This window comes from Zingiber officinale, chromosome 1A (assembly GCF_018446385.1).
Source record: "Zingiber officinale cultivar Zhangliang chromosome 1A, Zo_v1.1, whole genome shotgun sequence".
In the NCBI taxonomy this organism is placed as follows: domain Eukaryota; kingdom Viridiplantae; phylum Streptophyta; class Magnoliopsida; order Zingiberales; family Zingiberaceae; genus Zingiber; species Zingiber officinale.
In genome coordinates this window covers 188,575,297-188,602,813 of record NC_055987.1, presented here as the reverse complement: position 1 = coordinate 188,602,813, position 27,517 = coordinate 188,575,297, and the positions used below count along the sequence as shown (strand labels likewise).

At 38.4% G+C, this 27,517-nt stretch overlaps 2 protein-coding genes across 2 annotated transcripts; both read right to left on the bottom strand.

The window, feature by feature from the left end:
• Positions 1-905: 905 nt before the first annotated feature.
• On the bottom strand, positions 906-3,756 carry LOC122038769 (probable LRR receptor-like serine/threonine-protein kinase At2g16250). Its single transcript, XM_042598699.1, has 3 exons — positions 1,974-3,756; positions 1,780-1,908; positions 906-1,698 (listed from the first exon to the last, which is right to left on the bottom strand). Exons 1-3 carry the CDS (start codon positions 3,674-3,676, stop codon positions 1,176-1,178), a joined length of 2,355 nt encoding a protein of 784 aa, XP_042454633.1. The 5' UTR covers positions 3,677-3,756; the 3' UTR covers positions 906-1,175.
• Positions 3,757-21,817: 18,061 nt separating this feature from the next.
• Positions 21,818-27,281, bottom strand: LOC122038768. The gene is made up of 3 exons (XM_042598698.1): positions 26,633-27,281; positions 24,316-24,503; positions 21,818-22,906 (listed from the first exon to the last, which is right to left on the bottom strand). The coding sequence occupies exons 1-3, from the start codon at positions 27,261-27,263 to the stop codon at positions 22,172-22,174; spliced, it is 1,554 nt and encodes a 517-aa protein (XP_042454632.1). The 5' UTR covers positions 27,264-27,281; the 3' UTR covers positions 21,818-22,171.
• Positions 27,282-27,517: the final 236 nt, after the last annotated feature.

Below are 27,517 nucleotides of genomic sequence, written 5' to 3'. Positions count from 1 at the left end.
GCTAGTCGAATGTGAGGTGGGCCTATCATTCTTGTCGGCTTGTAAGGATGTCCACCCTTAAATTCGATCGGCTATTGAGTGACCGGACATGCTGTCTCTTGAGTTCAAAGGTAAAGCACTGGATGTCTGGATCCCTTATGTTCGACTGACTTAAGGGTCGATCGATTTTTTTTCCACGACGTGGAATCCAATCAGACCGATTCGGCAAGCTTTAGCACTCGACAGTCAATCGGAGCCAAATGGAGAGATGCCCTCTTCTCTTGACTTTGACCGTCGCATCATCTCCTAAGTCCACCTATTATAACCTGTATCAACGTCGAACATTAAAATGAAAGAATAATCATGTCGACTATGCTGTTTTTGATTATTATAATACTTCTTCCCACTGTTTCTTAGTACAACAAAAGAAAAAAAAATCTGATGAATCAACTCGGGAAGAGGAACAGCTGCAATTTGGAATGAAAAAGAGAGAAAAAACGCCGAGTAGATGCCAACTTGTGAATAAGAAAGACAAATCGACGGGAAACGAACAAATGGTAAAACTTTTTCAGATCTGAATAATAGCATGCTTGAAATGGCGCTTTAGCAACTGCAGATTGGGATGAAGTACAATGAGAAACGTGATTTACCAACGAAAGAAATCGGAGTTAGTCAATATAACGAGGAAGGCGAAGAGAGATCGGTGCTTCGGCGTTGAGGAAAAGAGAAGCAGGAGGATCGCTCCCTGATCGCCGTTTTAATTCGAGTATCTATGATCTTCTCTTCGAATTCACGGACACTACAACCTTCGCCAGAACCGAGTCAGATGAGATGAATTAGAGTTTTTTTAAAAAAAATCAAAGCTTCATTTTCGGCCAGACGATCCCTTCTCGAAAATTTCAATAGGTCTCCATGAATTTTTTAAATTTCTGTTGAACAATCCAGTCGAATGGTTTATATAAATTCAAAATATACAAATTTTTAATAACAGGAAATCAATATTAATCGAATCCAGTTCTAAATCATTCCGCATACTTAATAACTATACGTACGCTCACTGCCACTGATCGTCATTGCCACTCAGCGACCGGGAGTCAATCACCGGCGCCGGCGATCAGCGACTAACGAAGCTGACCTTGCCATTGTCACATGGAATTCATTCATATAAACCCCGTTTAAAGTACAAAAATATCGCTTCACACTTTATCCGTGTCCACTTCGGCGCTCCCGCGGGACCTGGGATTCTGCACCGTGTCCTCCACCGGCCGGACGGATGCGGGGCAGGGGCTGGAGACGCTGTGCAGCCACCCGCCGATCAACACGCTCTGCCAGGAACTCCACGAAGAAGAAATGCTCGGCAGGTTCACTTCCCTGACGACCTTCAACGGGCTCTCCAACGCCTTCAGCACGTGCCTCGCTTGCGGGCGCTTGGCCGGCCGCGGGTCGAGGCACGCCTTGGCCACCACCGCCACCGCCCACACCTCCTCCATGTGGTCGTCGTCCACCACCAACAGCGGGTCCACGATCTTCTCCATCGCCTCCTTCTCCATGATGCTGATGCACGCTACCGTCTCCTCCAGCCAACGGTTCGTGGCGGCGTTGTTGGAGCCGCTGATCCCCGGCCGCCCCGTGATGATCTCGAGGAGCACCTTCCCCATGCAGTATATGTCGTAGGCACACGTCGCCGTGGAAGAGCCCGATAAGCCTCGACTGGTACCCCTGCAGCAAACAAAAGTTTCAATTTTGATTTCGAGTTCAATTTACTCGTCGAGCTTTGGAATGGATTTGTTGGGGAATTACAGCGATGGTCTCAGGAATTTCGCCAAGACGCTCTGATGGACGTCGAATTGCTGCGCGCACACTTCGCTGAGACTCCCCAATCGGACCTCGTATTTATCATCAAGCAGGATGCTGCTGGCTTCAAGATCTCTGAAAACAGAACATAATGAGTTGCAGGAATCATCGGATGAATGATCGATTGATGTAGTACTTACCGATGAACCATCGGGGGACTGCTTTCGTGATGGAGATAACAGAGAGCCTTTGCGACGCCGATCGCGATCTTTAACCTCGTTATCCAGTCTAGTGACTGCAAATAATCTCCCTCGATCACAACTTTCTTGTGCAGAGAAGTAGTGAGATCGCCGTTCTTCATGTATTTGTAGACCAGAAGCTTCTCGTTTTCCTTCTCCGAGCAGCTCCCGAGGAAGGGCACCAATAGGGCGGCGCCGGAAACTGAGTTGAACAAGTTCAGTTCGGCCGAATACGATTCTCGTTGCGCGAATTCCAGGTCGAATCTCTTCACCACCACCTCTGTTCCGTCTTCCAGCACGCCGCGGTAGAGGTCACCGGCGTGGCCGTTCTTGATGAGATTTGCGGCGTTGAAATTTGACGTGGCCTTCAACAGCTGATCGTAGCTGAAACCGTGACTGGGAATTTCAAGGGAAGACTCCGGCGGTGCTGCTTCTATGGAAGGCGGAGGAAGGCTGCCGTTGCTGACGGCGGCAGTCTTCGAAAGAGCTCTCCGTCTACTGATGCAGAGCAGAACAATACCAACGGTGACGGCCGAGCTACAAAATATGGCCACCAGCAAATGCCACAGACGCCAAGTCCTTTTGCTGGGAGATGCAATCGTTGAATAGACGGCGAGGCCCCTTTGATTGTAGAAGTCACCGCACTCAACCGACGGCCTCTGCTTCGCCGCACTACTAAAGCAATTCAACGAAGTATTGAAAAAGCTCATGGATTCGCTTCCGTCGAAGTAATTGCTCGAGAGATCCACCCTGCTGAATCTTTGAACAAGTACTCTTTGGAATTCCAAAGAGATCGATCCGTACAATAGATTATGAGACAGGTTAAAGACGCTTCCATGGACATTAATCGTCTCGCCGCCGACGACGACGGCGTGGTCAACTTTAAGCATGCCGGTGAGCTTATTGTTAGAGACGTCTAGGAGTGTCAACTTCGTCAGCTTCAAGATAGAAAGAGGGAATCCAGAAGAGAAGTTGTTGTGGTCCAATTTGATGGAACTCAGAGATGAAAGCTCCGAGAAGAGATCCTCTGGCACCTCGCCGGAGAGCGAGTTGTAGCTGAGATCGAGGGAGACGAGGGAGGAGAGGCCGCCGAGCTCCGCTGGGACAGCACCGGAGAGACTGTTGTTGGACAATCTCAGAGTTTGGAGCTTCCCGAGCTGGTTGAGCCCAGCCGGGATCGTTCCGTTGATGGAGTTTCCGGAAAGGTCGAGGAAGGTGAGCAGGCTGAGACGGGACAAAGCCGCGGGAATGCCACCTGAGACGCCCGTCCGGGCGAGAGAGAGATTGGAGAGGGAAACTGCCTCGCCGAAGGCGGCGGGGATGGGAAGGGGGTACGGGAAGCCGGAGGCGTCGAAGGAGGAGAGGTTCCTTAGCCGGCGAAAGATGTCGGCGTCGAGTGCTCTGGACCGCGGTGTCGGTCTCCGGCCGACGGCGGTGAGGTTGAGCGAGACGACAGTGTCGTTCTTCTCGCACTGGACGCCGGTCCAGTAGACGCAGGGGTTGCGCTTGGTGGGCCAGGAGGAGTTGCTGATGGCGAGCGAGGCGCGGAGGTATCGGAGGGCGATGAGCTCGCGTTGGGGGAGAGCGGAGACGGCGAGGCAGCAGAAGGCAAGGTAGTAACAGAGGAAGGGGGAAGGAAAGAGGAGGCACGCCGGAGACTTCATGCAGGCGTCGAGTGCTGTAAGAATCGTGATGGGACGGAATGGAGAAGTGCGTCGATCGTCAGTTGAGTGGGTGCGTGTGGAAGGTTGGTTATAAGGAATGGCGCGTGGAAAGTGGAGGGCATTTTCGTATTATGACGTGAGCGGGACAGTTTCGATTGGCAGCGTAGACCAAGTCGCAGGAAGGAGGCGCCGATGACTCCTCCAAAAGTAAAACCTGTCATCCCGCAATGTATTTTCCTGATGGTCCTGTGATTAATATATAAAATATTATTATTATGAAATTTAAGATTCGAATTTTATAGATAAATATATTTTTTTATATATTAATCATTATTCCCAAGACTAATAATTATCTATAATTTATCTTTTTTATATTGATAAATTATGATTGTTACTTTAATAATATAAAAAATATTATTGATATTAGTTACTTTAATAATATAAAAAATATTTATTATTATTACTATTATTAAAATAATTCTCATATGTTTTATTTTGTTGTTGTTAATCCAATTGCATTCAGTTTCTCCCTCCCTGTCGGACATAACTAGAGCTAAGTTGGCAAAATGAGACTTTCGTGGAGCTTTCGTAGCCGTGCCTAACGCGTAAAAAGGCCCCATCACCCATGCAAACTTCCAAGTGAGGATGAAGAAGAAGAGTGCGAGACCAAACTTGGTCAAGGCTCGATGGAGACGTAGAGGCCAGCTCGATCGGTGCTGTCTCCCGTCTCCGTGTTTGATTAATTAATTAGTTTGGCTTCATTCTCGCACCAAATTGGACGTATGCGATTATTCGAGTCGAGTCTTTTTCAAAGTACGAAAGTTGCTTGTAGCTTACTTAGTTGTTACAACGGTTCATTAGTCCTCTGTGTTTAATTTTTTTAGGGAAAAAAACTACTTATCTAGCTATGAGAAAGTGTTACAAATACTCGATGATGTGGCGGAGACGGCATGGACCACCTGACAAGTTTAGGACTCAATCAACGTGAAACCAGGTCAGCCCGATTCAAGATTGAGCTTGGATCAAGTCAGATGGACCTAAGACCAAGTTCGGATCAAATCGACCTAAAAGCACAGCCGCGCAACTACTGTCTGACCTGAACCGAGCTCAACAGGAGACTTAGGTAGGCGAGTAAGAGACGTGGCGTAGACACATTCTAAAGATGTGGAAACATACGGAAGATGCGATATGGACAGATTCCGAGGATGTGGATTGACGCATGAGAAATTCATGGAGTGACTGATGGAGGCTATCCACCATATTCTTTCAAATGGCAAAAAAGTGATTCACTCATCCCAGCGCTCCTATCAACCCTTTTCAAAACTAGCACGAAGATGATAAACCACGACTCTTACTCTTCCAAGCTGATATAAAAAAGTGCACATAGACACATGTAGTACATAGTGGAGATTTCTAACTAATATACTTCTCTTTTGTTTTTATTTTGGTCTGAGCATCAGAGAGGATTCGTCAAGGTCCATCTTATAACCTTTTTTTTTTTTGTCAATGTTCTCAATTTTCATTACGTATTCATCATCACCTGAGACTTTTGCCTACATCGAGCATATTCTCGCCGAGTGTCCTGAAGCCCTTTTAGTTGCTCAATTCTACGATTGGCGCGATCATCGTTCTCCGGCATACTCTCATCATCCGATGATTGACGATCTCCTCTCCGACGTTCAAGTATTTCCCTCTCCCTCTCCCCTTTTCTCATTTCTCCATGGCTGCTGGGGCTAAGCACCGTTGCACTCGGCAATGCTCTACCAGCACCGAACATCACCGTGCTTGTTAGTGTTGTATCGGTGCTGAGCATTGCCATGCTCGACAGTGCTTTGCCGACCCTGAGCATAACCATGCTCAATAGTGCTCTACCGGCGTCGATAATGTTATAAGTACATTCTGTCGGTACCGAATATACATGTCACGCCCTGGACGTATATATGTTCGATAGAATGGATGGTACCGCCTAGTGACAATGTATGGTATAACATGATATAAGTCCACAACACAAATATACATACACAGCGGAAGACATAAAACAGAGAAACAACACAATAGATGGATTTACACAATCCACTCTTAACATAAAAAACTAAAATAACTGATTACATGCTGGCATGACTTAACATAACAATAACACATAACTAAATAAAAGTAGCTGCTGAAGGCGTTAGAATTCCGTTCTGTTTAAATTTTCCTGTATAAAAAAAATTGTACAAGAACAGAACTTTTCCTAGCAACCCGCATATTCGATCAAACATGTGTTTGGTCAATCAAGCAAGTTCTTGAATGATCAAAGCACACCTTGATTGAAGTACAAGATCGTTGACCTCTTGTGTTGGTATTTCAAAAACGATACAAAGAAAACTAACTAATTACGCAGCGAAATTAAAGAATTAGTTGCACCTTTTCTTTGTAGCTAAAGACCTCTTGATCTTCTGCCATATTCCTCTTCTCTTCTTGAACGTCGTGTGGGAGACGATCTACCAAGATAATACCACCCTCCTCTTCTCGGTTTCCAAACTGCGGGCTACAAAAGGAGGCTCTAGGATGGGACACCTTCTAATCTTTTTCCTCTTCTTCCTCTTCTTCAAGCCGCCGGCCACTAATGGATTGCTAGGAAGGAGTGCCGACCCTAGCTAGGAGAGGAAAGGGGGCGCCAACCCTAAGCAAGGAGAGGAGAGGGCGACCCTTGCAAGGTGAGGAAGGGGCGCCCCTAGCAAGGTGAGGAGGGGCGGCCCTAGCAAGATGAGGAGGGGCACCGACTATAAGGAGAGAAGAAGTGGAGAATTAGAAAAATTAGGTTTTAGGGGCCACCACCTACTCCTTTTTATAGGCTTGTCGTCGGTTACAAGGAAAGAAAAAATAACATAATTTTGTTTAGAAAAAATCTAAACCAAAATCAAGTTAAACCAAACCAAGTTAAGTTAAACCAAACCAAGTTGTGGATGGGTGAATGCGAGACTTTATATAGAGGCTACAACAGGAACCTAGAGGAGGAATTGGTTTAGGCCTCCTGATGGACTTGGGCTTCTTGTGTTCGGCCCGAACACTCAACCCAAGTCCATCAATAATAACCCTTTAGTGGTATGAGTTATTATTGAACTACCGTACCAATCGCATATTACAATATGAGCTCCTTCTTATCATGAATGCGTTAATCTCCCCATGTTTAAGATATCGTATGTTTGTTAATTAATTGAGTTACTGACAACCTAATTAATTAACATCTGATTCCAAAAATAGTACCACTCAACTTTATTATCATGCCGGACTAAGTCCACCTGCAGAGTTTACATGATAATCCTTATGAGTTCTTCAAGGGGACATCATCAACCTAAATAATTATGACACAGATTCCTTCTATAATCAATGACACACCATATAAATAATACTATCTCCCAACTCATCGAGCCTATTGATTTAACGAATAAATCTCACTCATTGATAAGTTAAAGAAATAAATACTGAGTATACGTACTTATTATATAGGGATTAAGAGGACGCACATCCATAATAACAGAGGTTCTGTTATTTTATGTAGTCAGTATAAATCGAACAACCTCAAATGGTCCTGCTCAATACACACATAGTGTACTAGTGTAATTTTATAGTCAAGACAGATTAATACCAAATTACACTACAACCGTTCCAATGGTTTGTCCCAATCCATCTTGGTTGTGAGCTACTATTTATAATTTATACGGAACCGATAACATGATCTTCTTTGTAGCACACCACACACCATGTTATCTACAATATAAATTAAATGGACAATTGCATTGACATATATATAAATATAAAATGCAGACATTTTACCAAAGTGATTCTCATTTCAAAATATTTCAAAACAGATGTTCATACAAAAGCTAGGCTTATAGTATACATCCCAATAGCTGCAAGGGTAAAATCCATGATCAAGTCAAATTATTACATAACCAAGTCTGAAAACAAAGTGCAAATATAAAAATAAGAAATACATAGGAAAATACAACAATCTCAATGTGACATGGAACCAACAACTAGGATCCTCTAAGCGACTCCACAATCATCTACCTGCTATATGAAGATAATAAAGTACAATAGGGTAGTGAGTCTAAATAACTCAGTGAGTAATAGATAGTGATAGTGCATAGACAAAATAAGGATATCGAAATCAAAGTATACAGTCTCACAGATAAAGGATATGTACGTAATCATAAATGACATAATGAATGTACATACCAGAACTAGTCTAACACATAAGGTATAATGATAAGTAATTACTAAGAATTTGTCATAGGTCTGCTCGTTCCATATGAGTAACATATGATAGTATATACATATGTGATAAATGAACATGTATGGATAATGTTAAGCATATGCAACAACCATAGCTCAAACAAATGCAATATATCACAGGCGTATACAATAAGTATCTATATGCAATACACATCATGTGCATATATATGTATATGTCACTCCTATACATCACTCCAGCTACCATGACATCTGTGTGCCCAAGTGGGCAGAACTATGATAACTACTCACGACTCCAGCTACCACTACATCTGAGCGGTCGATCGGGTAGGATGTAGAGTGGCTATCTAGCTACATAATAAGGAGATCACTATCTGCATGCACCTCTGCTACCACTACCCCGAGTGGTCGAGTGGGCACTACAAGACTAACTACACCCAACTCTAGCTACTACTACGTTTGAGTAAACTAGTGGGTAGCGAATATGACTGACAACTCTCCCCATCATAGAAGGAGACTTGATTGTCAGCATGTATACATTGCGATGATGTACATAATGTAGATAAACACGATACAAATACAGTTATCATCAAGGCAATCATATTATAAATATAAGTACATCCAGAAGTATAATCTATCAATTACATATATCTATATGTATGAAAATATCCATCAAATGTCTATTAAACAACATGTATAGTAAATAATAACACATATAGTTCACACCACACACATATGTACACCATAGAATATAGGTAGTCAATAAGGATAACTCCTATAGTATACACTATACACTTGTGTATATTACAGAGTTTTAATATTCAGCATGATAACTTTTATAATGCACACCATATACATATACACACTACATGCATATTAATTAATATGACATTCCTATAATATACACCATACACGTGTGTACACTATAGAGTATGAATATCCAAAGATTCATCAACTAGTTCCATGCACTAAGGTCAAAGAAGAAATATCCACCTTAAATGTAGTTTGTACTTAACTAATACCATATCGAGACACTCATCTCAAATCAAAGTCCTACAATTACATAATGTACAGTCTAACTAATTACTTATGCAACATCTAACTAAACTAAATCCCAAATTAATTAGGGAAAATCCGAATTGAAACTATTAATCTCAATTCATCAAATCTATGAATTAAATTAGGTTTAACCCAACAATATCAACTCCTTAATTGATCAATGTAACAATCTATTTACTAATAAGTTAACTCATCGTGAATCAAACATACCTAATTCATCTGATAATTCAATTAAATCACCCCTATCAATAACCATATTCAGATTAATATCATCACAATACTACCACTCTTATTCATGGGTTTAATAAGCTATTTGAAGCTAATCTATATTTAATCCACCAAAAACAATTTCATTCACTAATTAGCCCAACATGCAGATTAACATCATGATCGATTGCTAACCAACCAAATCTGATAAGTAATTCATTTACCGATAAATTAAATTCTTAAACTATGAAATATACCCTTAATCAAACTCTTGGCATTGCCGGAACAATGGCGACCACTCCTTCGTGCTTGGTTGGTGTTTGGCTTCTCATTGGATGAGAAAGAGAGATCCGACACTAGATCTTGTGGCCAAAGAGTGGCCGAAGCAATGAGAACATGTGTTAATTGATGTCAGAGTTACACTCCACTGATAACTGCATGACTGATAGTTTCTACAAAAAATGATTAGAGATTTGAGTTGGCTAGTAGAGAAGATTTATTGTTGTATCAATAACTGCATGCTCTTTTGGAATGAAGATAGTGAACGGATGGAATACAAAATGTGTAATCGCCTCATTATAAGTAGAGTAATCGCATGCTTAGGAAGAAAAAGAAAAATATTTCCTTGAAAATCATGTATTCTTCTCATTAACTATTAGGTTCCAACACTTGTATGCATCTGCCATAACAGCAAGCCACATGAGGTGGTATCAAAACCATGTACACGAAAGAGATATAATGTGTCATCCTTGTGACTCCCCTGCATGAAAAATATCTTAATATAATATTTTACTCCTTTGTAATGGAACCACGTAATATGAGACTTGGACTTTCCGCAGATGAATTTCAGCCATTTGGAAGTTATAGACAATAATATTCATCTTGACCAATTATATTAACACCATATAACGTATTTCTCTGGATGTGCATGAATGACGAATTCATGTTTTTTACTGTACTTATTTTAGGTCCTCAAAATCTAAAAGGACAAATAATTTTTTTTTACAACCTTTAATTGTAAAGTTAAACCATTAATGGAATGTAGGGTTGGAGATTTATGATATTAATTGCAAGTAAATTAAATTTTACAATGATGCTACTTTTTATGGATGATTAGTGATTTTCCACCATACTCAATATTGTCAAGATGGAACATAGCTGGCAAGTTAGCATATTGACATTGCATGAGGGAGTCTGAGGTATTTTTATTGTCTTGTAGTGGAAAGATATCATGGTTTGATAATCATCGAAATTTTTTACTAGTTGATCACTCATTCAGACGAAATAAGAAAATTTTCAAAAGAAATAAAATCATCAAGAAACTTCCCCCAATATGGAAGTCGGGTGAAGAAGTTTTTGATGAAATTAACAATTATGGATTTTTACCAATATATCAGGATGGTTCTGATGACATAAATAAGTATATTATTAAAGTGAAAAAATGTGGTTGGAGGAAAAAAATATATTTTGGGAGTTGTTATATTAGAAGTATTTACTCATTCGACATAATTTAGATGTGATACATGTTAAGAAAATTTTTTTTCGATAACATCTTCAATACTATGATGAATGTTCATGGGAAAACTAAAGATACAGTAAAATCACATGAGAAATTAAAAAAATTAGTAAACAGACCTAAGTTGCATTAAATGAAACAACTGGTAAATATCAAAAGCCTTGTTATACATTGAACAAAAATGTAAGCAAACATTATATATAATTGGTTGAAAGCAATCAAATTTCCTAATGGATATGCCTCGAATATGTCTCGCTATGTAGATACTAATATATTAAAAATGTTTAGAATGAAGAGTCACGATTGTCACGTGTTCATGCAAAGACTAATTTTAATAGCTTTTCATGACCTACTTCCTAACAATGTTTGGCAAGCATTAATAGAATTGAGTCTCTTTTTCGGAGATTTGACTTCAAAGGTTATTATGACATCTGATGTGCTTTGGCTTTAGACAAACATTTCAATAATACTCTGTAAGCTTGAGTGAATATTATCATCTAGTTTTTTTTAAAAAAAATTAATGGAACATCTACCTGTTTATTTACCTTATGAGGCACAACTAAGTGGTCTTGTGTAATATAGATGAATGTACCAATTTGAAAGGTTTTTGAGGAAATTAAAGAACAATATTTGTAACAAAAGCAATAGTTGAAGGATCAACGTGTAATGCATATTTTGTTGAAGAAGCAACTTTCTTATGCTTTTATTATTTTACTGATAATGTGAAAACATGACATTGTAAGTGTTCTTGAAATTCTAATGATACTTAACCACCAGACCTAGTGTTTCTATTTTCAAGTTTTCTAGTAAGGTAATGGGTGCAACTATTTCTAGATGGTTAAATAAACAAGAACATCATAGTGCCAGGACATATATACTCCTGCATTGTGAAGAAGTCAAACCATAAATAAAGTAATAGTTCAAGTATATATATATAGTATTGGAAAATATTTGACATGTTATCTAATGTCTTTAAATTTTTTTTTTTGATAGCTTGTACGAATAACAACTACAACTACAAAATTCATCAATAGTGCAAGTAAGGTATATCACAAGTTAGAGGATGAATTTGTATTTTGGTTTCAAATGTATGTAATTTAGCGATTCAATTATTTATTATAATGCAACTATATTATATATACATCTAATTTATATCAAAACCAGTGTTATAGATGAATAACCGCAAAATATTAAATGTGTAAGATAAAAAACTAAAAAATCTTGCATCATAACCTCTATGTACATAACAGTCTACTCAAGTTATTATATTAATGGATTCAGATTTCACGTGGCCTAATGCAATTCACAAAGGCTTACGTATAATTCTAATATTTGCATAAAAGTATTATTCAAATGTTCATGGTATGATCCAATTCAAAGAATATGTACCAGAATACATCGTTTCTATAATTTAGTTAACGTTAATGCAAACAAAAGATTCAATAAGTTTGAGCCTTTCATCTTTGTCATACAAGCTAATCAAGTATTCTATCTTGAGTACCCAATGAAGAGAAGAAGACCTAATGAATGGTTAATAGTGTGTCAAATAAAATCTCGGTCAACCATAGAAATGTTGAGCATCATAACTGTCAAAAACCATGATGCATATCAAAATGAAGAAGTCGAGATATACTCAGTTGACTCAGAAATACAATCCACATCACAATTACTTATAGATGTCAATGTCACTTATGAGAAAATAGATGATGGAGAGTTGTTTAGCAGTGAGGAGGTTGATGTACTAATGGAGTCTAGTGATGAGAACTTACAAAATATTAATTTAGTTGATTTAGAATGACATAATGTGATTAAAAATTAATAACAATGTCATGATATATTGTATGATTTTTTTTTCATCTCCCTATTTAGAAGACATTATTTTTTTCAAATGTGTATGTCTTATACTATGATTTTGCATATATAGTCATGCAGCTAGGACATAGAGCACATAGTGACCAGATTGTATTGAGGGTTGTTGGTAACTGGTAAGTATTTATGTATTTAGTAATTATTTTAGTATTTAATCTTCTTTTTATTTATCACACATATCTCATACATGATATTTTTCCATGCAACTTTATGCTAGATAACCATCAGGTTGCAGCATACATATCCAAAAGGTTTAAAGAATGATTGCCCCCATCTAATACTATATGGAAGACTGTAGACCAGAATATGAAGGACTTCTATTATGATGATTTTTTGTAAGTTTTTTGAATATAATACGCATTTTGTAGTTTAAAATTAACATGATACTAATTCTCAAAATCTATTGTTGTAGAAGAGGTATGTTTGGGAGGAGAGCCATGAGGTCGATTTTAAAAAAAATTTAGAACAATTACTCCTTTAAATTATACAAGGACATGTTATACAAGTGGAGGCAGAGGGACACTAGGTCATCTAAGGTACCTGATATAGTTTGGCAAGCTTGGAGAGTCATTTTGGCTGCCCAGCATTGGCAGTCCAATTCAATGATTGCTCGAGGCAATCACAATTTAGAGCATACTAGGGCGAGCACCGAATCTACAAAGCATACTAGCATTTTTATTGGTTATTTTGGCTCTTATTCTTGATAATTTTACCTTCTTACATGCTTAATTTTATGATTATATTATATTTTATGATTATAACCTATTTTGGACTTAATTTTAAATTTCTTACAAATTGTGGTATTTAATCTCATGTTTTTTATTATGGATTTGTAGGAAATCAAAAGATCCATGAATTAAGGTTTGATAGGATCAAATCTGACTTGATTTGGAGGTCAAACGGAGGAGATTAAGCTGAATCAATATAAACCGTCGATCTCAATCTGGAGAGATCTTATTCCTTCACTCAGATCTAAGCCATCCAACCATTTATCCAAACTTAAAGCTATCTGGACCGTCCATAGAGATCATCCTATTTATCCAAGCAACAAGAGTTCAATTTGTATCTAAAAGAAGAAGAACCTAATCTAATCATAAAAGTCCAACTTCAAAAGCCCAACTCATCCAATTTGAAGCCTAATTTGAACCCTACCCTTAATGAACTGGATCTAAGCTCTAAGACCATCTCCAACCACAAAACCTATTTTGGTGCACTTTCAACACCAATTTGGTGTCATTTGAGCACCAAAAATTTTTCCAACTCCAACCAATGCACACCATTTCCTACACTAAAAGGAATATTCTTTAGAATATTCTATTTTTCCATCTTATAATTATTATTCAACATACATATTAATTTGTTAAATATTTTTATTACGATAATAATTACTATTAAAATTAAAAATTTTATTGTACATGATAATTAATTCTTACGATATTATGTTTTTAGTTACAAGAAAATTAAAATTAGTATTTTGTAATTTTGTTAGAAATAATTTAATAAACATACTAATATTTAATATTTAAAGATAATACACAATTTAAATGTTTAATTGTGTGTTTGTTATGAAATTACCAATATTATAAATTTTAATATATTTATAATCTTAGTAATATAACAAATATTTTAAATATTAATTATTTAAGTTAATAACTAATATAAATTTATAATATATAAAATTTACATAATAAATTCAATTAATTTAAATAATATTAATTTATAATATTTAAGAATATTTTAAATATAAATTTAATATTATAATATATTATATTTAAAAAATCTGTACTTGCACCATTTTGGTGCAAGTTTTGGGGTCTCTATTCGAGGAAATTTGGTGTCCCTTTTACACCAAAATGGTGTAAAAGGGCACTGGTTGGAGATGGTCTAATGGACCCAAACTCGAAACTCATTAAGAATCCTTACCTTTTCTCTCACGCGGGCTATAACGTCCGAAAATTCTCAAAATAAATTTTAGAAATATTCTATTATTTTTCTGAAATTTTAGAATATTTTTATGAAATTTTTGGAGTAGCAGAAGTAGCAAAAATTAAATAAAAACGTAAAATAACCTAAGTGGGAATTGAACCTGAGACCTATTAAACCCTACGATTTATAGATGACCTTAGTAACCAAGGGACCCAGCAGGGGTGTGCTAAAAGAAGAGGAGAGAAATTATATTTATAATCGAGTTGGGTTATATTAATCACTTAATATAAATAGGGAATTTAAGTGGGAGTTTATTATTTCGGATCGACAACTCTCCCTCAAACCCTCACCTGACGTCGCCCTCTCTCTTCCTCACTCTCTCGGCGCACAAGCCCCAAGAGATCTAGGGTTCCATCCCTAGGGTCGTAGGAGCACCTTCCGGCGACGTCTCCGATACGAGGACGCTCCTCTCCGCGAGAAGAACGCGTAGACGCAAGAAGACCGCCGAAGAGATCTTCTTCTCCGGAAATCTAGCGATCAGAATTGTAAGAAACCTAGCGCAAGAAGTAAGCAACCCCTCACCTGCAGTATAAGTAGCTAATCGTATGTTTCTATATTCTTAGTTCAGCCATATGCAGAGTTAGAGCACACCAAGTGCTCGATAAAATGACTAGTACAGTTATATGCTACAATGGGCATTTTAATAGCTCAGTTAAATGTCATAGAAGCATTTTAAATAGCATACTTAGTCTTGCTTCAGTTTATATGAGACTATGGTCCAATGGGTGGGCTCCCATAGTCGCCTCTAGGTTCAGATAACCTAGCTCTAGGTTCAGATAACCTAGTAAGAGCAAGATAAGATAAATTAGTTTATGAATCAGTATTTTACTTTATCAGTGACACTGTGCTGGACTCCTAGTTGTCCTTGGGTTGGGCTCCCATAGTCGTCCCTAGTTTTAGATAACCTAGTAAACCCTACTAGATTCGGGACTAGCTACCTCGGGTTTAGTTAGGGATGCGCGCATAACAAGTACAGTTGTCGGGCCCATCAGCAGCATGATTATTATTTTTATCTATTATGAAAATAGTTTTCAAAACTTCACAAATTAGTTATGTGAATACAGTACAGTTTCAGCATTTACCTAACATTAATTTTAGCTTAACTTATGTATCAGTTTAGTTTTCTTGTTGATACAACAAATAGTTTATGTTTAGTAGTTGATTGCCATGACTTATATGTCAATATGCCATGTTTTAGTATTTTAGTATGATTCTCATCATGTATATCAGCATAACATCTTTTAAAAGCATGATTTCATCGAATGCATGTTTTGTGAGGTAGATGGTTCTTACTAAGCTCCCAAGCTTATAGTTTCCTTTTCCTTATACTGCAGATAAAGGTAAAGGGAAAATGGATTAGCGGAGGCTGGAGGGCAATGCGTCAAGATGTGTGTGAGAAGGAACTTGGAATAAAGACTCTTGGGGAGTAGCCCATCTAAAGACTTAGTATTTCTATTTTTTGTTACTTTTCTGCACTTTTAGGGTGTTTAAGTATCATGAATTGTGAAGGTATACACTACGCCATGCTTAGGCTCCTCATTGTCTTGATAATAGATAGTAAAATGTGAGTAATGTCATGCCTAGTAGTAATGTTTATGCTTTTAGTGGTTTTCTGAAAGTTCTGTATGAGTTCGGGTGGAATTTCTGCAAAATCAGAAACTCAATCGATCAGCCGATCGATTGAGGAATCGATCAGCCGATCGATTGGAAGAAATCCCCGCGTACAGAACGTTACTGAATCGATCAGCTGATCGATTGAGGAGTCCTCAATTGATCAGCCGATCGATCGGGATTAACACCCCGCGAACAGAAGGTTGCTAAATCGATCAGCCGATCGATTGACTCGCGACCTGCGTGTACAGAGAGCTGCTGAATCGATCAACTGATCGATCGGTCAGACTGGATCGATCAGCCAATCGATTCAGATGGTTCTTCCGTTCACAGAAGCACGTTGAATCGATCCGTGGATCGATTGACATGTTTCAATCGATTGAGCCTCGACCTCAATCGATTGGGGAAGCCTGATTTCGGCTGGAAACCTCTGATTTCAGTTCCTTGACCATATGGAGAGTTTAGATTTCATTCTTTAGTATATGTACAACAATGAAAAGGTATTTTGAAAATAAGTTACAGATTTTAATAGTCATTAGCAGAGTGAGATTTTAATTAGTTCAGTTTTCCGCACACAACAGTTAGACAATGTAACTCCCGGCCTTACAACTCAGTCAGTAGAAGGCGGGGCGTTACACGGGGAACAGAACAGTGGCTCTTCTCCTCGCGTTTTAGGGCTCGCGACGCCACAACACCGCCAACCTTCTTCTTCCTTTCCTCGCCACCGGCCGGCGGCCACTCTTTCCTTACCTTTACTGATGTCGGCCGGCCAACCCTTTCCACCTTCTCTTCTTGATTCCAAGGAGACGACAACGACAACACAGGCGGAAGCTGCAAGTGACGACAATGAGCAACGATCATCCACCTCGTTGGAGGGGTTCTCCGATGTGATCTCCACCGTCCAGCTTCCTTATAGCAGTTCCACCGTTTGGGGTTCAGGCGACAAAGCAAGGAGGTGAGCGGCAACAATCCATCTCCGTCTCTTCGGTGGCAATCCGATTATCTTCAGTTTATCAGCAAGCTCCTAGGACTTCTCTACTTCCAGCGGGTTGCAAGGGTAGGGAAGTTCTCAATGAGTTCCAGCAGAGCACCAATTGACGGATATAGGCAGTCATCTTCATTTTCAGTTAACTTCCAGTGGAGGGGGTTCTTCGTTGAAGGATTCGTATCTCCCTCGTTGATGAAGTGTGCAGCAATCGATAGTGAGCTACTGTCCACCAATTTTGGGGGTTCCCGAGCCGGGTCTTTCGTGTGACGGCGAAGGGTAGTATTTGGTAATTGAGAGTTGATGGGTGAATTATGGTTGGATTAGCTTTGCTTTATTCATGTTAATGTTTATTAATTTTGTCAATTTGCTTGTGTTGATGCTTCTTGTTGAATGCTTGTAGCAAATTTGATCTTCCATATTTACTTTGCACGTATTTAGTTCAACTTAATTCATGCCTACAAAGTGTTCGATGAATTGCTTCAACCAATAGTTAGGTTTAATTTGATACATTTTAGTTTGTTTAATTCTTATTTTGTCTTGTTCTTTTAATTTAGTTAAGTCCTAGTTTTGATTGAATACAATGCGTTGTGGATTAATTATTCGCACTTAGTTAGATTTCATTCCAGTACTAGATTAGTTTCCTACTTGCTTTGCTTTTCATTTGTTAGATTTAGAATCAAAATCCAAAACCCCCATTTCCATATTAAAAACTTCAAAAATAAGAATAACATACAATCCTAGATTACCATCCTATCGTTTCTTTCATAGGGAGACGACCTAAGTCATTTCTATACTGCATTAGTGTAGTTAGAGGAGGTTCAGAACTTTAAATTCTTTTGATGTCGTTTTCATGACGATATCAGAGCCACGAGGTCGATTTTTTTTTAAAAAAAAGAACAATTACTGCTTTAAACTATACAGGGACATGTTATATACGTGGAGGTAGAGGGACACTAGGTCATCTAAGGTACCTGATATAGTTTGGCAAGCTTGGAGAGCCATTTCGGCTGCCCAACATTGGCAATCCAATTCAATGATTGCTCGAGGCAACCACAATTTAGAGCATACTAGGCTGAGCACCGAATCCACAAAGCATATTGTTGGATTTCGTTTATCATGGAGCATACCTCTGACTTGATAAGTTTAAAATTAAGTTGTATAAAAATTTCTTACATATGTTTTTTTATTTGTTTTAATGTACTTGCATTCTCTATATGCAGACTATTTAATAATTACAAAGTCCTCCTACTTGTTGGGAGATATTTAGCAAGACTCATAAGAAGAAGGATGAGTCATTTATCGATCGGTGTTCCTCAACAATTAACGTAAGAATATGAACTTTCATGAATATATTTATAGACTATGTGGAGGTTAATAAAATCATTATTTTGACACAGGATGCAATGCCCACTAGAGTCGCACAAGCACCTCAGCTTGGTGCATAGGGAGACGTTTCACAACCTCTTTCCATCGATGAGGTTAATGACATTTATTAAGATATCGTCGGTGGAAGGAAGAATGTCTCCCTCTATGGGCTTGGCTCTTAGACTAAAGTTGTCTATGGGCGAATGAGGGCTCCAAGGATTAGGGGTCGTCCTAGTTCCTCCTCATCTAATGAGGTACAAGCATATTGCAGGAGGAAAATTAGGATTTGCGGACTCGACTATTGTCATTAGAGAAGACGATGGTTGGGAGGGGCATAGAGGTAGGGGAGATGCGTAAGCGACATGCTCGAGCTGAGGAGATAGTTTGCCATATGCAAGTGTTTGCAGTAGCGTTCTCTCTGGATTCACAGATGTCGCACCTACATCGTTTGGAGTCCCAGGAGATAGAAGATTCCGACCATTCCCCTGATGAGTAAATCATTTGAGTTATGGTATCCTTTATCTTAACTTTTAATTTTTCTCAATATTTCAGTTAAAAATATTGATATTACTTTTTTTTAAAAAAATTATATGTATCTCTAATTATATTATAATTTCTTATGTGTTGTATATTTCTATCGTCATATTCAGACATCCATAACTTGAAAGGTATGTATTTTTAAAGAATGTCTTTTGACTTTTATTTATCAGTTTATGATAATTAATTATGTCTTTTGTAGTTTAATATCACATTTTCATTATTGTATTCACAACTTATCAAATGATATTTTATGCGGGATTCAATCTAATTTTATTCTTGATTTAAATTAGGATGTAGTGTATTGGATGATTTTGTTTCAGTAACTTTTTTGATATAATATGAATTTATATTTATTAGATTTGGACCTGTGCTTGGATTTAATATTATATGTCTATCTATGTTCATTTTTGTTCATATGAATTGTTATGTTGTAATATTATTGTAAGTTTGTTTTGTTATAATATTGTTGTGAGTTTTATTGTAATGTGTTATGAGTTTATTGGGAAAACTATCTTGTGATAATTGTAGTAGCTTATATTTGAATGTAAATAAGGAAAATAGAAAAAATGAGGAGGTACTGTTAATTCGTTGGGAAGATTAGTGAGAAAAATTAAAATTTTTGTTGCTATTAGTGACGGATAAGTGACTTTTTGTTGCTATGAGAGACGGATAATTAACTTTTTGTCACTAGTCGAGCAGAAATTCCAGTCCGCTTCGGTTATTAGCAACAGAAGTTTACTTTTCCGTCACTATTAGCGACGGAAAATTGACTTTCTATCGCTAATTGTTGAGCGGAAATTTCATTCCACTTCGATTAATTACGATAGAAAGTAAATTATACATTGCTGCGGATATTTAATATCCATCGTCAGAAATGTCAGCGACGGGTAGCTAAGCTACAATACAGATGCCGTCGCTATTTGACGATAGTGACAGAATAGCGATGAAAATTTCCTGTCGCTAAATGATAAATTTTTTATAGTGTTACTAGTGAAGTTGGGATGACACACTAGAATGTGAGGTCGGACCGTTTAGCATAGGATTAACCGGATTGTAATATTTAAATAACAGGTATAAGAAAAACATGTAAAAATCAAAGCTGCAGATGGGTTAATTAATGATATTCTTTGGCCAGCCTCGCAATCGTTCAAACATATGCTACCGCTTCTCTAAATCCGCCTTGGGAAGCATACGACGACGAGGATAACGTTCCTTGTACGTTATTAATTCGTGATTTTGGAATTGCACTGGTCCGAAGGATCGCTATAAATACCTCGTGGCTTCTCGCCCATCGCCGGCCATAGCGATCGGGATGTGCTACGAGGTGAAGTGCGCCCAGTGCGGGAAGAGCGGGTGGGAAGGCTGCGGCCGTCACGCCGCCTCCATCTACCAGCGGATCAGGGAGGGGGAGCACTGCATGTGTCGGGACTGGCCCGGCGTCAAGCTGAGCCCTCAGCCTTCCGGTGGCGGCGCCGCCGCCGAAGGTCACGGCGGCAAAGAGCGGCCGAACTCTGATCGGCCTTCCGCTAGCTAAATTCAGTGAACGGATGGAATTGTGTTTCTTTCTTGTGCTCTTCTTTCATTCTCGTGGTATTTATCGATCATCTATCGATGATTGAATCGTGGTTTGTGACGTTGGTGTGGTTGGAATAAGATTAACGGATCGAATGTTCTTGTGTGTTGCAATTAATTGCTTTCTATTGGAACTTTAATTTGTGGAGAACAGTTAGATGGTTTAAGTCTCTGGTTTGAGAAAATCAGAGTTTTATATTGAATGAAGAAAGAAAAATGCAGAAACTAATATGAGTTGAATCGATTGTTTGGCAATAGTTTTATTTTTTTAAAAAAAAAAATGAGAGAAAAAATTAATAATGTGAAGGAAACTCATAACTGAATTTTGGGGAATTAATGGCATGAATACAAACAAACAACATGAACAAAATCAAAACGCATACTAAGATCATACAACCATCCGTCTCAGCATCCCTCAACTCCTCTCCCTTTCTTCCTCCTCCGCAACCCTCCCCGATCACCTTCCTCCGCCACGTCGACGTTGCCGTCGTCGAGCTGCATAAGTGGCACGTCGTCGTCGCCCTCTGTGGCGATGTTGATGCACGAGCAGCGCTCCATCGAGGCGAAGAAGGCGGCGGTGAGGATGTTGCCGACCCACGACGCCGCTCGGTCAAGTCCGCGGCGGGCCGGCGCCGGCCGCCGCCTCGTTGGGGACTTGGCTCCCGAGCAGCCGCAGAGGCCGAGGAAGGAGACGCAGCCGGAGCTCAGGAAAGAGCAGGAAGGCATGAGAGAGAGCGGTTAGCAGACAATTGTAAAAGCACAATGCACGAGCATAATCAAAGAAAGCTAAGAAAGGAAGGAGGCATGCATGTTTTAAAAGAAGGCGAGTCATCATGATTTCGTGCAAAGAGACCGCCTTTAACTGTTTGCTACTAAATTCGCCCCTGGCTAAGATGCAGTGGTTAGACTTCTAATTATGGTTCCCAAAAAATTTCAAGACTCAGTTATGATGCCTCCCAACTAAAAAAAACCCGCTACTAATTCCTTCTGTTTACTTTGTATTTCTTCTCTTATTTTCGAAAGGATTTTTTTTTTTAAAAAAAAACTGTACGACTCTACAAATAGAATTATAGACCTGGTCCAGCTAATGGGATCGAATAAAGTTACTCTTAAATAACACTAAAGCTTGTTGTTCCACTTTTACATACATTTTTTTTTATCAGAATTGATTTTTTTAAAAAATAAACTCTTAAAGGTAGGGCGAATGTTGACATGCCCCTCACTGTCAGGAAGGACCTAAACCGGTCTTTCTCAAAACACTACCTGAAGCATGACATGGATCTTCCTGGGTTACTACAATGTTTTTTAAATAAGACTCGTTTGAAAAAGTCAAACAAGACAAGTTATACCGCGAGTCCACAACAAACTTGAGAAATGTGAGTTCCACAACGACACAGCGTGCGGCAAATATAGCAGCACCATATCCATATGTACATTACACTGGAATACCACGAACATACTTTAGTGTGGATGAGAGATAGATCTTGTGTTTAGAAGAAGAATTGATGCATGAAAGGCACGGGGGGCAACAAAGGTCAGCTCATCATTCCACATCAAAGTCTTCAAGATCAAGCCAATCATTGGATTCTTTCATCTCCGAACCAGTGGACTGGTCACCTGTAGCTGAAGCTCTAGAAACTTTTGCTTGTGAATCAACTGGAATGGTTTTGGAGCTTATAGTTGGGCCCTGATCATCATCGTCGTCCACTTCCAGATCACTAAAAGAGACATCCTCTTCCTGTCCCAAAGGAACAGTGGCACCCCTTGTGGTGTTTGCTTCACCGATGTCATCCTCTAACCATCCGTCGCCGTCTTCTTCATTTGTCTGAACAGAGCTTTTTGATGTTTCAGTTGTTATATCTTTAATCTTAGTTCCATTTGCTGGCTCTTCTTCAGTGACTGATTTATCAATAATTTTCACCTCAGTTGCTGGGACAGGATGCTTCTCAGTTTCAGCATCTTCCATAGAGCCAGAGGCTTCAATTAGGACGGGATGCTTTTCAGTCTCAACCTCTTCAGTCGAATCAGAGGATATCGATTTGGTGGAATGTTTTTCAGCTTCAATATCTTTGATAGACTCAGAAACTGATTCATCATATGAAACTGTATTGGGTGGTATGGTTACACTAGCAGTGCTTGTTGGTGCTGTGACATTTTCTTTGAGAGGAATTGCTGCACCATCATCTTTGTTAAAAGATGCTTCTCCTCCCAACCTTTCAGATCCTGGTTTTCTCTGGCTAGGAAGTTCCTGTAAAAGTGCAGCTCTGGCTTCCACAATCTGGGAAGTGAAAAGATGATGAGCATAATTAAGCATACCAAATGAAGTAACAAATCCTGCATTTAACACACATGTATTGTTGTTGTTTCAAAGCAGTCGGTACTTGTTATTTATGTATTCACATCTCAAGGAATCCATTCACTTCAGACTCTGTTGCGTTGCCAATGGCTAAGCGATAAGCAAGCCCAAAAACAAGTGCAGCAAAATATAAATGGAAATATACTAGGACAAGCAGAAAAGAAAGTAAGCAATAACATAGAATGAGGAGATGCCATTAGCTAAAGCGTTTGCTGGCATCTCCTTTGGATATTTTATACCTAAAAGGCTTCAATTGGCTGGCATATGTTCAAGCTACTATTGAACAACATATGAGTGGAAGCTTAAAGTACTTCAAGGATAATAACTTCCAAAGATACAGATCAATAGGTAGAGAGACATTCAAGATGAGGATACAAAAAAAATTGTTAAAATCAGAATCCTAGATGAGATCAATCATAGCTTCGATTTTAACAATATAGCAAAAATAAGGGTTTGTATAAAGAAATCTACATGTAACATGAAAGCATATTCAATGACATTATATCAAATCAAATTAATAAGTAATCAAGAACATGATCTAAACATCACCATGGTAACTCTTTGCAAGTTTTTATTGTTAGTAATAATCAAATCTTCTAAATCACATTTAGTTCTGTTAACAGAAATTTTCTTTGGTGTCCTTTTGCTCCTAAACCTTCAATTCTAATTGATTTTGCTTGTGCAACTATAGAATATAAAAATAATCTTTGAACATGCTTATATCATCTAAGTTTATTCTCGCTCAATTTATCATCAACAGAAGCTACAACTCATTGCTCCCAAATCATTTTTTTTTTCTTTAGATTTGATCCTTTTCAGTAACATATATATGCTACATTAAATGTTTATATTGTTGTTTCCTAATTGCCCAACACTTGATAGGTAAAATATGAGTCCCATTGCAATTTTATACTTTTATTTTAGCCTAAAAAGTACATGATGATCATACAAAAACTTCTGAATCTCCTCTCATTTCAATCAATTACTCTATATCTGCATCGATATCTCCAAATTGAATAATACATCGAAGATGTGTAAAACTTTTATTCTGAGAAATTTAATCTGCGTTCATCTTAATTATCTCCTCTCTTTTTTTCTTTTATTGAAATTACATTTCCATATTCAATTTTAACTCTATTTAACTCTTCCAAATATAATCTCATTTAGTTAGAAAGTAGATTTAATATATTGTATTCAAATAAATGGGATTACAAGCTTGCAGCTCACATACATATACTCTAATCCCAATCAATTTATTTGCATTCATAGTCTAACCATAAAAGTGAGAATTGCAAAACAAAAATCAGGCAAAAAAGAAGTAACAAGATTACCTGAGGAGTAGAGAGGAGTTCAGCATCCTTGCTATTAAGTCTGGATTGAAGAAGTACAAAATAAATCTTCCAGAAAGACTCTTCACTCATTTGACGAGGGCAAATCTCACTTCTCATATCAGAAAATTCAGGTGCAAGACGTTCAATGGCGACAGCATGCTCTAGCTGGGCATCAGACAATTCAAAATCTAGTAGAAAAGAAAATTTCTGAAGTTATCACAGGAAGCCAAGCTCAATAAGAAGGCAATGCTCAGGAGTAATGGATCACAATAACAATTTGCTAGCCACGTAAATAGTCATCATTCTTTTCACATAAATTAGTGGTTGTAACATGTGAATCTATGTCTGAGAGTGCTCATTTGTAATAGTCCCATGTTAGATCCTAAATGATGATATGTAAGGCTCTTACATGCTGATGACAAGCTAGCGCATAAAAAGTTTCTCTTTGAGGAAAAACTTAGGGTGACTTGGTGATCAATAACATGTATTTTTTTTAACAGCATTAAGATGGATACAATATTGTCATAATTGAGCAAAAGCAAGAAAAATATATGCACTAGTTCCTTCAAAAGAAGGACAAAAGGCAAATGCCTATGAATTTATTTCCTTGGCGTTAAATGAAAACCTTAGTTTTCTTATGTCAATAAATCTTGAAGATTAGTGAGAGAAATTATGTTTAAGGCACCAATGTTAAAATCTGAATCAAAGTTAGGTCATCAATAATGACACAAAATAATGATAATATGAAACCAGAAATCTCAAGACATGTAAGTCAATCATGCTCAATTGCTAATTTGCTACCATATTTAACTCAGAATATGGCTTCTTAAAATACTCAGAACTGTAGTATTTTATCTCTTTAGAAGCTGGTAACGTTCATGTGACCTCTTTAATGGTTTGCACATAGAAATTATACTTATCCACAGTTGACAATGAAGTTAACTCAAAACCCTAAATTACTCTTTTATGCTTTGAATCTTTAATCTTTCACTTATAGACATTTTAAACATTATCTTGCTACAAAAATGTGCTTAAATTAGACCTCAAATGGGTTCAAATAAGCCAAAACAATTGCAACTCTATGAAATCTTGCACCAGTAGCTCGACCAGTAGCAAAGGATACACTAAATGTAAAGCTGCCAATAAAAATGGCTAGTTATTCTCTAGATTTGACTTCCTAATCCCAAATATTAGTTTTGTTTCCTTATAATTGAACTTTCTTCCAAATACTAATGGCATAATTAGGCCTTTTAAAGGTCTCGTCAACACTCCTAAATCTTTTTTAAACCAAAACAATATCCATTTTACATTCTTGTAGAATTTGCTGAGTAATTTAAAGAACACAAGAATTTGAAGCCATCAAAGCTTCAGCTTCGGCAGATCATCTGATGTTGTTTTCAAGCATTCGGGAGTCAGGACCATTATGAAGAGGAGTGATGCAATACAATCACATGTCTAAGTCAGACATCAAACGAGACGAGAGCAAAGAGAGGAGGGAATAGGGAAACTTTATTCAAACCCTTAAGATCCTGAAATGATCTTAACCTACAGACTGGCTTTTCAAGGATATACTTAAGGGAAGAGACTGACTCGTGTCTTTTTCATTTATTTAGTTAGGTTATAGTTCCCTACAAGTAGGAATAAGTATAGAAAAGTTGAAGCCTGATAGAATTAAAACTCTGAAATCCAAGGAAGAACCAATTGGATAGTCGAACAACCACAAGTTTTGGCTTTCTTGTGCTTGCTTTTTTCCTTGCATGTTACATAATTTTTTTATTAGTCTTTTTAACTTGACATTGTCCTTATGCTTGCTTTCTTCTTGTGTGTATGTTTAGATTAACATTATCATGGCTCCAATATGCATTGACATTAATGCTTCTATGCACAAACCTTAGCAAAGGGAACCGATCCAGCAACAGTAAAGCCTTCAAGAGAAAATAAAGAAGTCAGACACTTCTTATTTGCAATCATGATCACCATCCAACATCTGAGATATTGTAATCTCTGAACAAATGGTTTTAGACGAATATCCTAATGAGGAAGAAGGAAAGCTAAGAATAAATGGATATGAAAACGAAGTTTCATATAAGTAATTGGGTACAAGCGCATGATTAAGAGCGAACCTGTGAAGCCAACATTACTTGTTAAAGAAATAAGAAGAAATGGAATGACGTTTTTACTGATTTCTAAGACCAAAAAAAATCGATCACAATTAAATCTACATAGGACATTATGAAGATAAGAAATCAAATGATGAACTGAGCAATGAATTACAAAGAACTATAGCCTTGAATCTAGGGCGGAGGAAAAAGTGTACCTTTTGAATCTTCTTCGCCATGGGGCAAAGGAAAATCTAACCAAGTCTCAGGATGCATCGAAACATTTCTCGCAAATGCCAATACCTCCTCATTGATACCAATCGCGTCGAGTAGATCCTCATCATCCTCCCGCTCTTCCTCTAATCCGAACGGCAAGATGGAAGAAGCGATCTTAGAGATCTCGGACACGGTCTTCGTGTGCGACAGCACGGACGAGATCCCGCTCCGGAACTTCCCACTGATCTCAGCGAAATCGTTGCGGATCCCGGCAATTCTCGGCGAATCCAAGGCCTCAACAACAGGGGTGCCATCGTCGCGCAGCCCGCCCGCAGTCGGATCGCTGGCGTCGTCGGGCCCGAGAGAGGCGGGGGCGGGGGCGAGGAAAGAGGCGACGCCCCAGAATTGGCGGGTGAGGGTCTTGGTCAGCTCAGAAAAGTCTTCCTTTACGCCCCGATTATCCTGCTCCTCGTCCTCCTCTACTTCTTGAGCTCCCGACTGGGATCCGACGTCCGATTGCTCAGCTCTGCCGGCAATTTCCATCGGTTGCTCTTCTTCTTCATTGTCGTCGTCGTCGACGACGGCGGCGGCTGCGCGGATGGAATCCACCAGCGATCGCCCCCACCATGACATGATTTCTTGGGCTTCCCTACAATTAAATGGACGGAGGAAGCAATAGATAGGGCTTTATTTCATTAGCTAGGTAATTGCCATTTCCAAATCCGAAGGGGAAAGGAAATTAGGCATGCATCGTTAAGTATAAATATGTTTATGCGGAGTAATCTCCGCCGTTTATATGGCCTGTCGCATTCGGATCGTGTCCATTCGACGGTACACGTGGTTCTGATTGGAGTTGCGAAATTTTATTTTGGTGCAAATAGTTTTAA

Bases quoted from the DNA above. Each gene is read 5' to 3' on its own strand.
- LOC122038769 (XM_042598699.1), bottom strand. From the start codon at position 3,676: ATGAAGTCTCCGGCGTGCCTCCTCTTTCCTTCCCCCTTCCTCTGTTAC. The intron at 1,909-1,973 runs GTAAGTACTACA...TTCTGTTTTCAG, and splicing joins AGTCCCCCGATGGTTCATCG to AGATCTTGAAGCCAGCAGCA. The intron at 1,699-1,779 runs GTAATTCCCCAA...TGTTTGCTGCAG, and splicing joins AAATTCCTGAGACCATCGCT to GGGTACCAGTCGAGGCTTAT.
- LOC122038768 (XM_042598698.1), bottom strand. From the start codon at position 27,263: ATGTCATGGTGGGGGCGATCGCTGGTGGATTCCATCCGCGCAGCCGCC. The intron at 24,504-26,632 runs GTACACTTTTTC...CTTTTCTACTAG, and splicing joins TGGCGAAGAAGATTCAAAAG to ATTTTGAATTGTCTGATGCC. The intron at 22,907-24,315 runs GTAATCTTGTTA...TTCACTTCCCAG, and splicing joins AACTCCTCTCTACTCCTCAG to ATTGTGGAAGCCAGAGCTGC.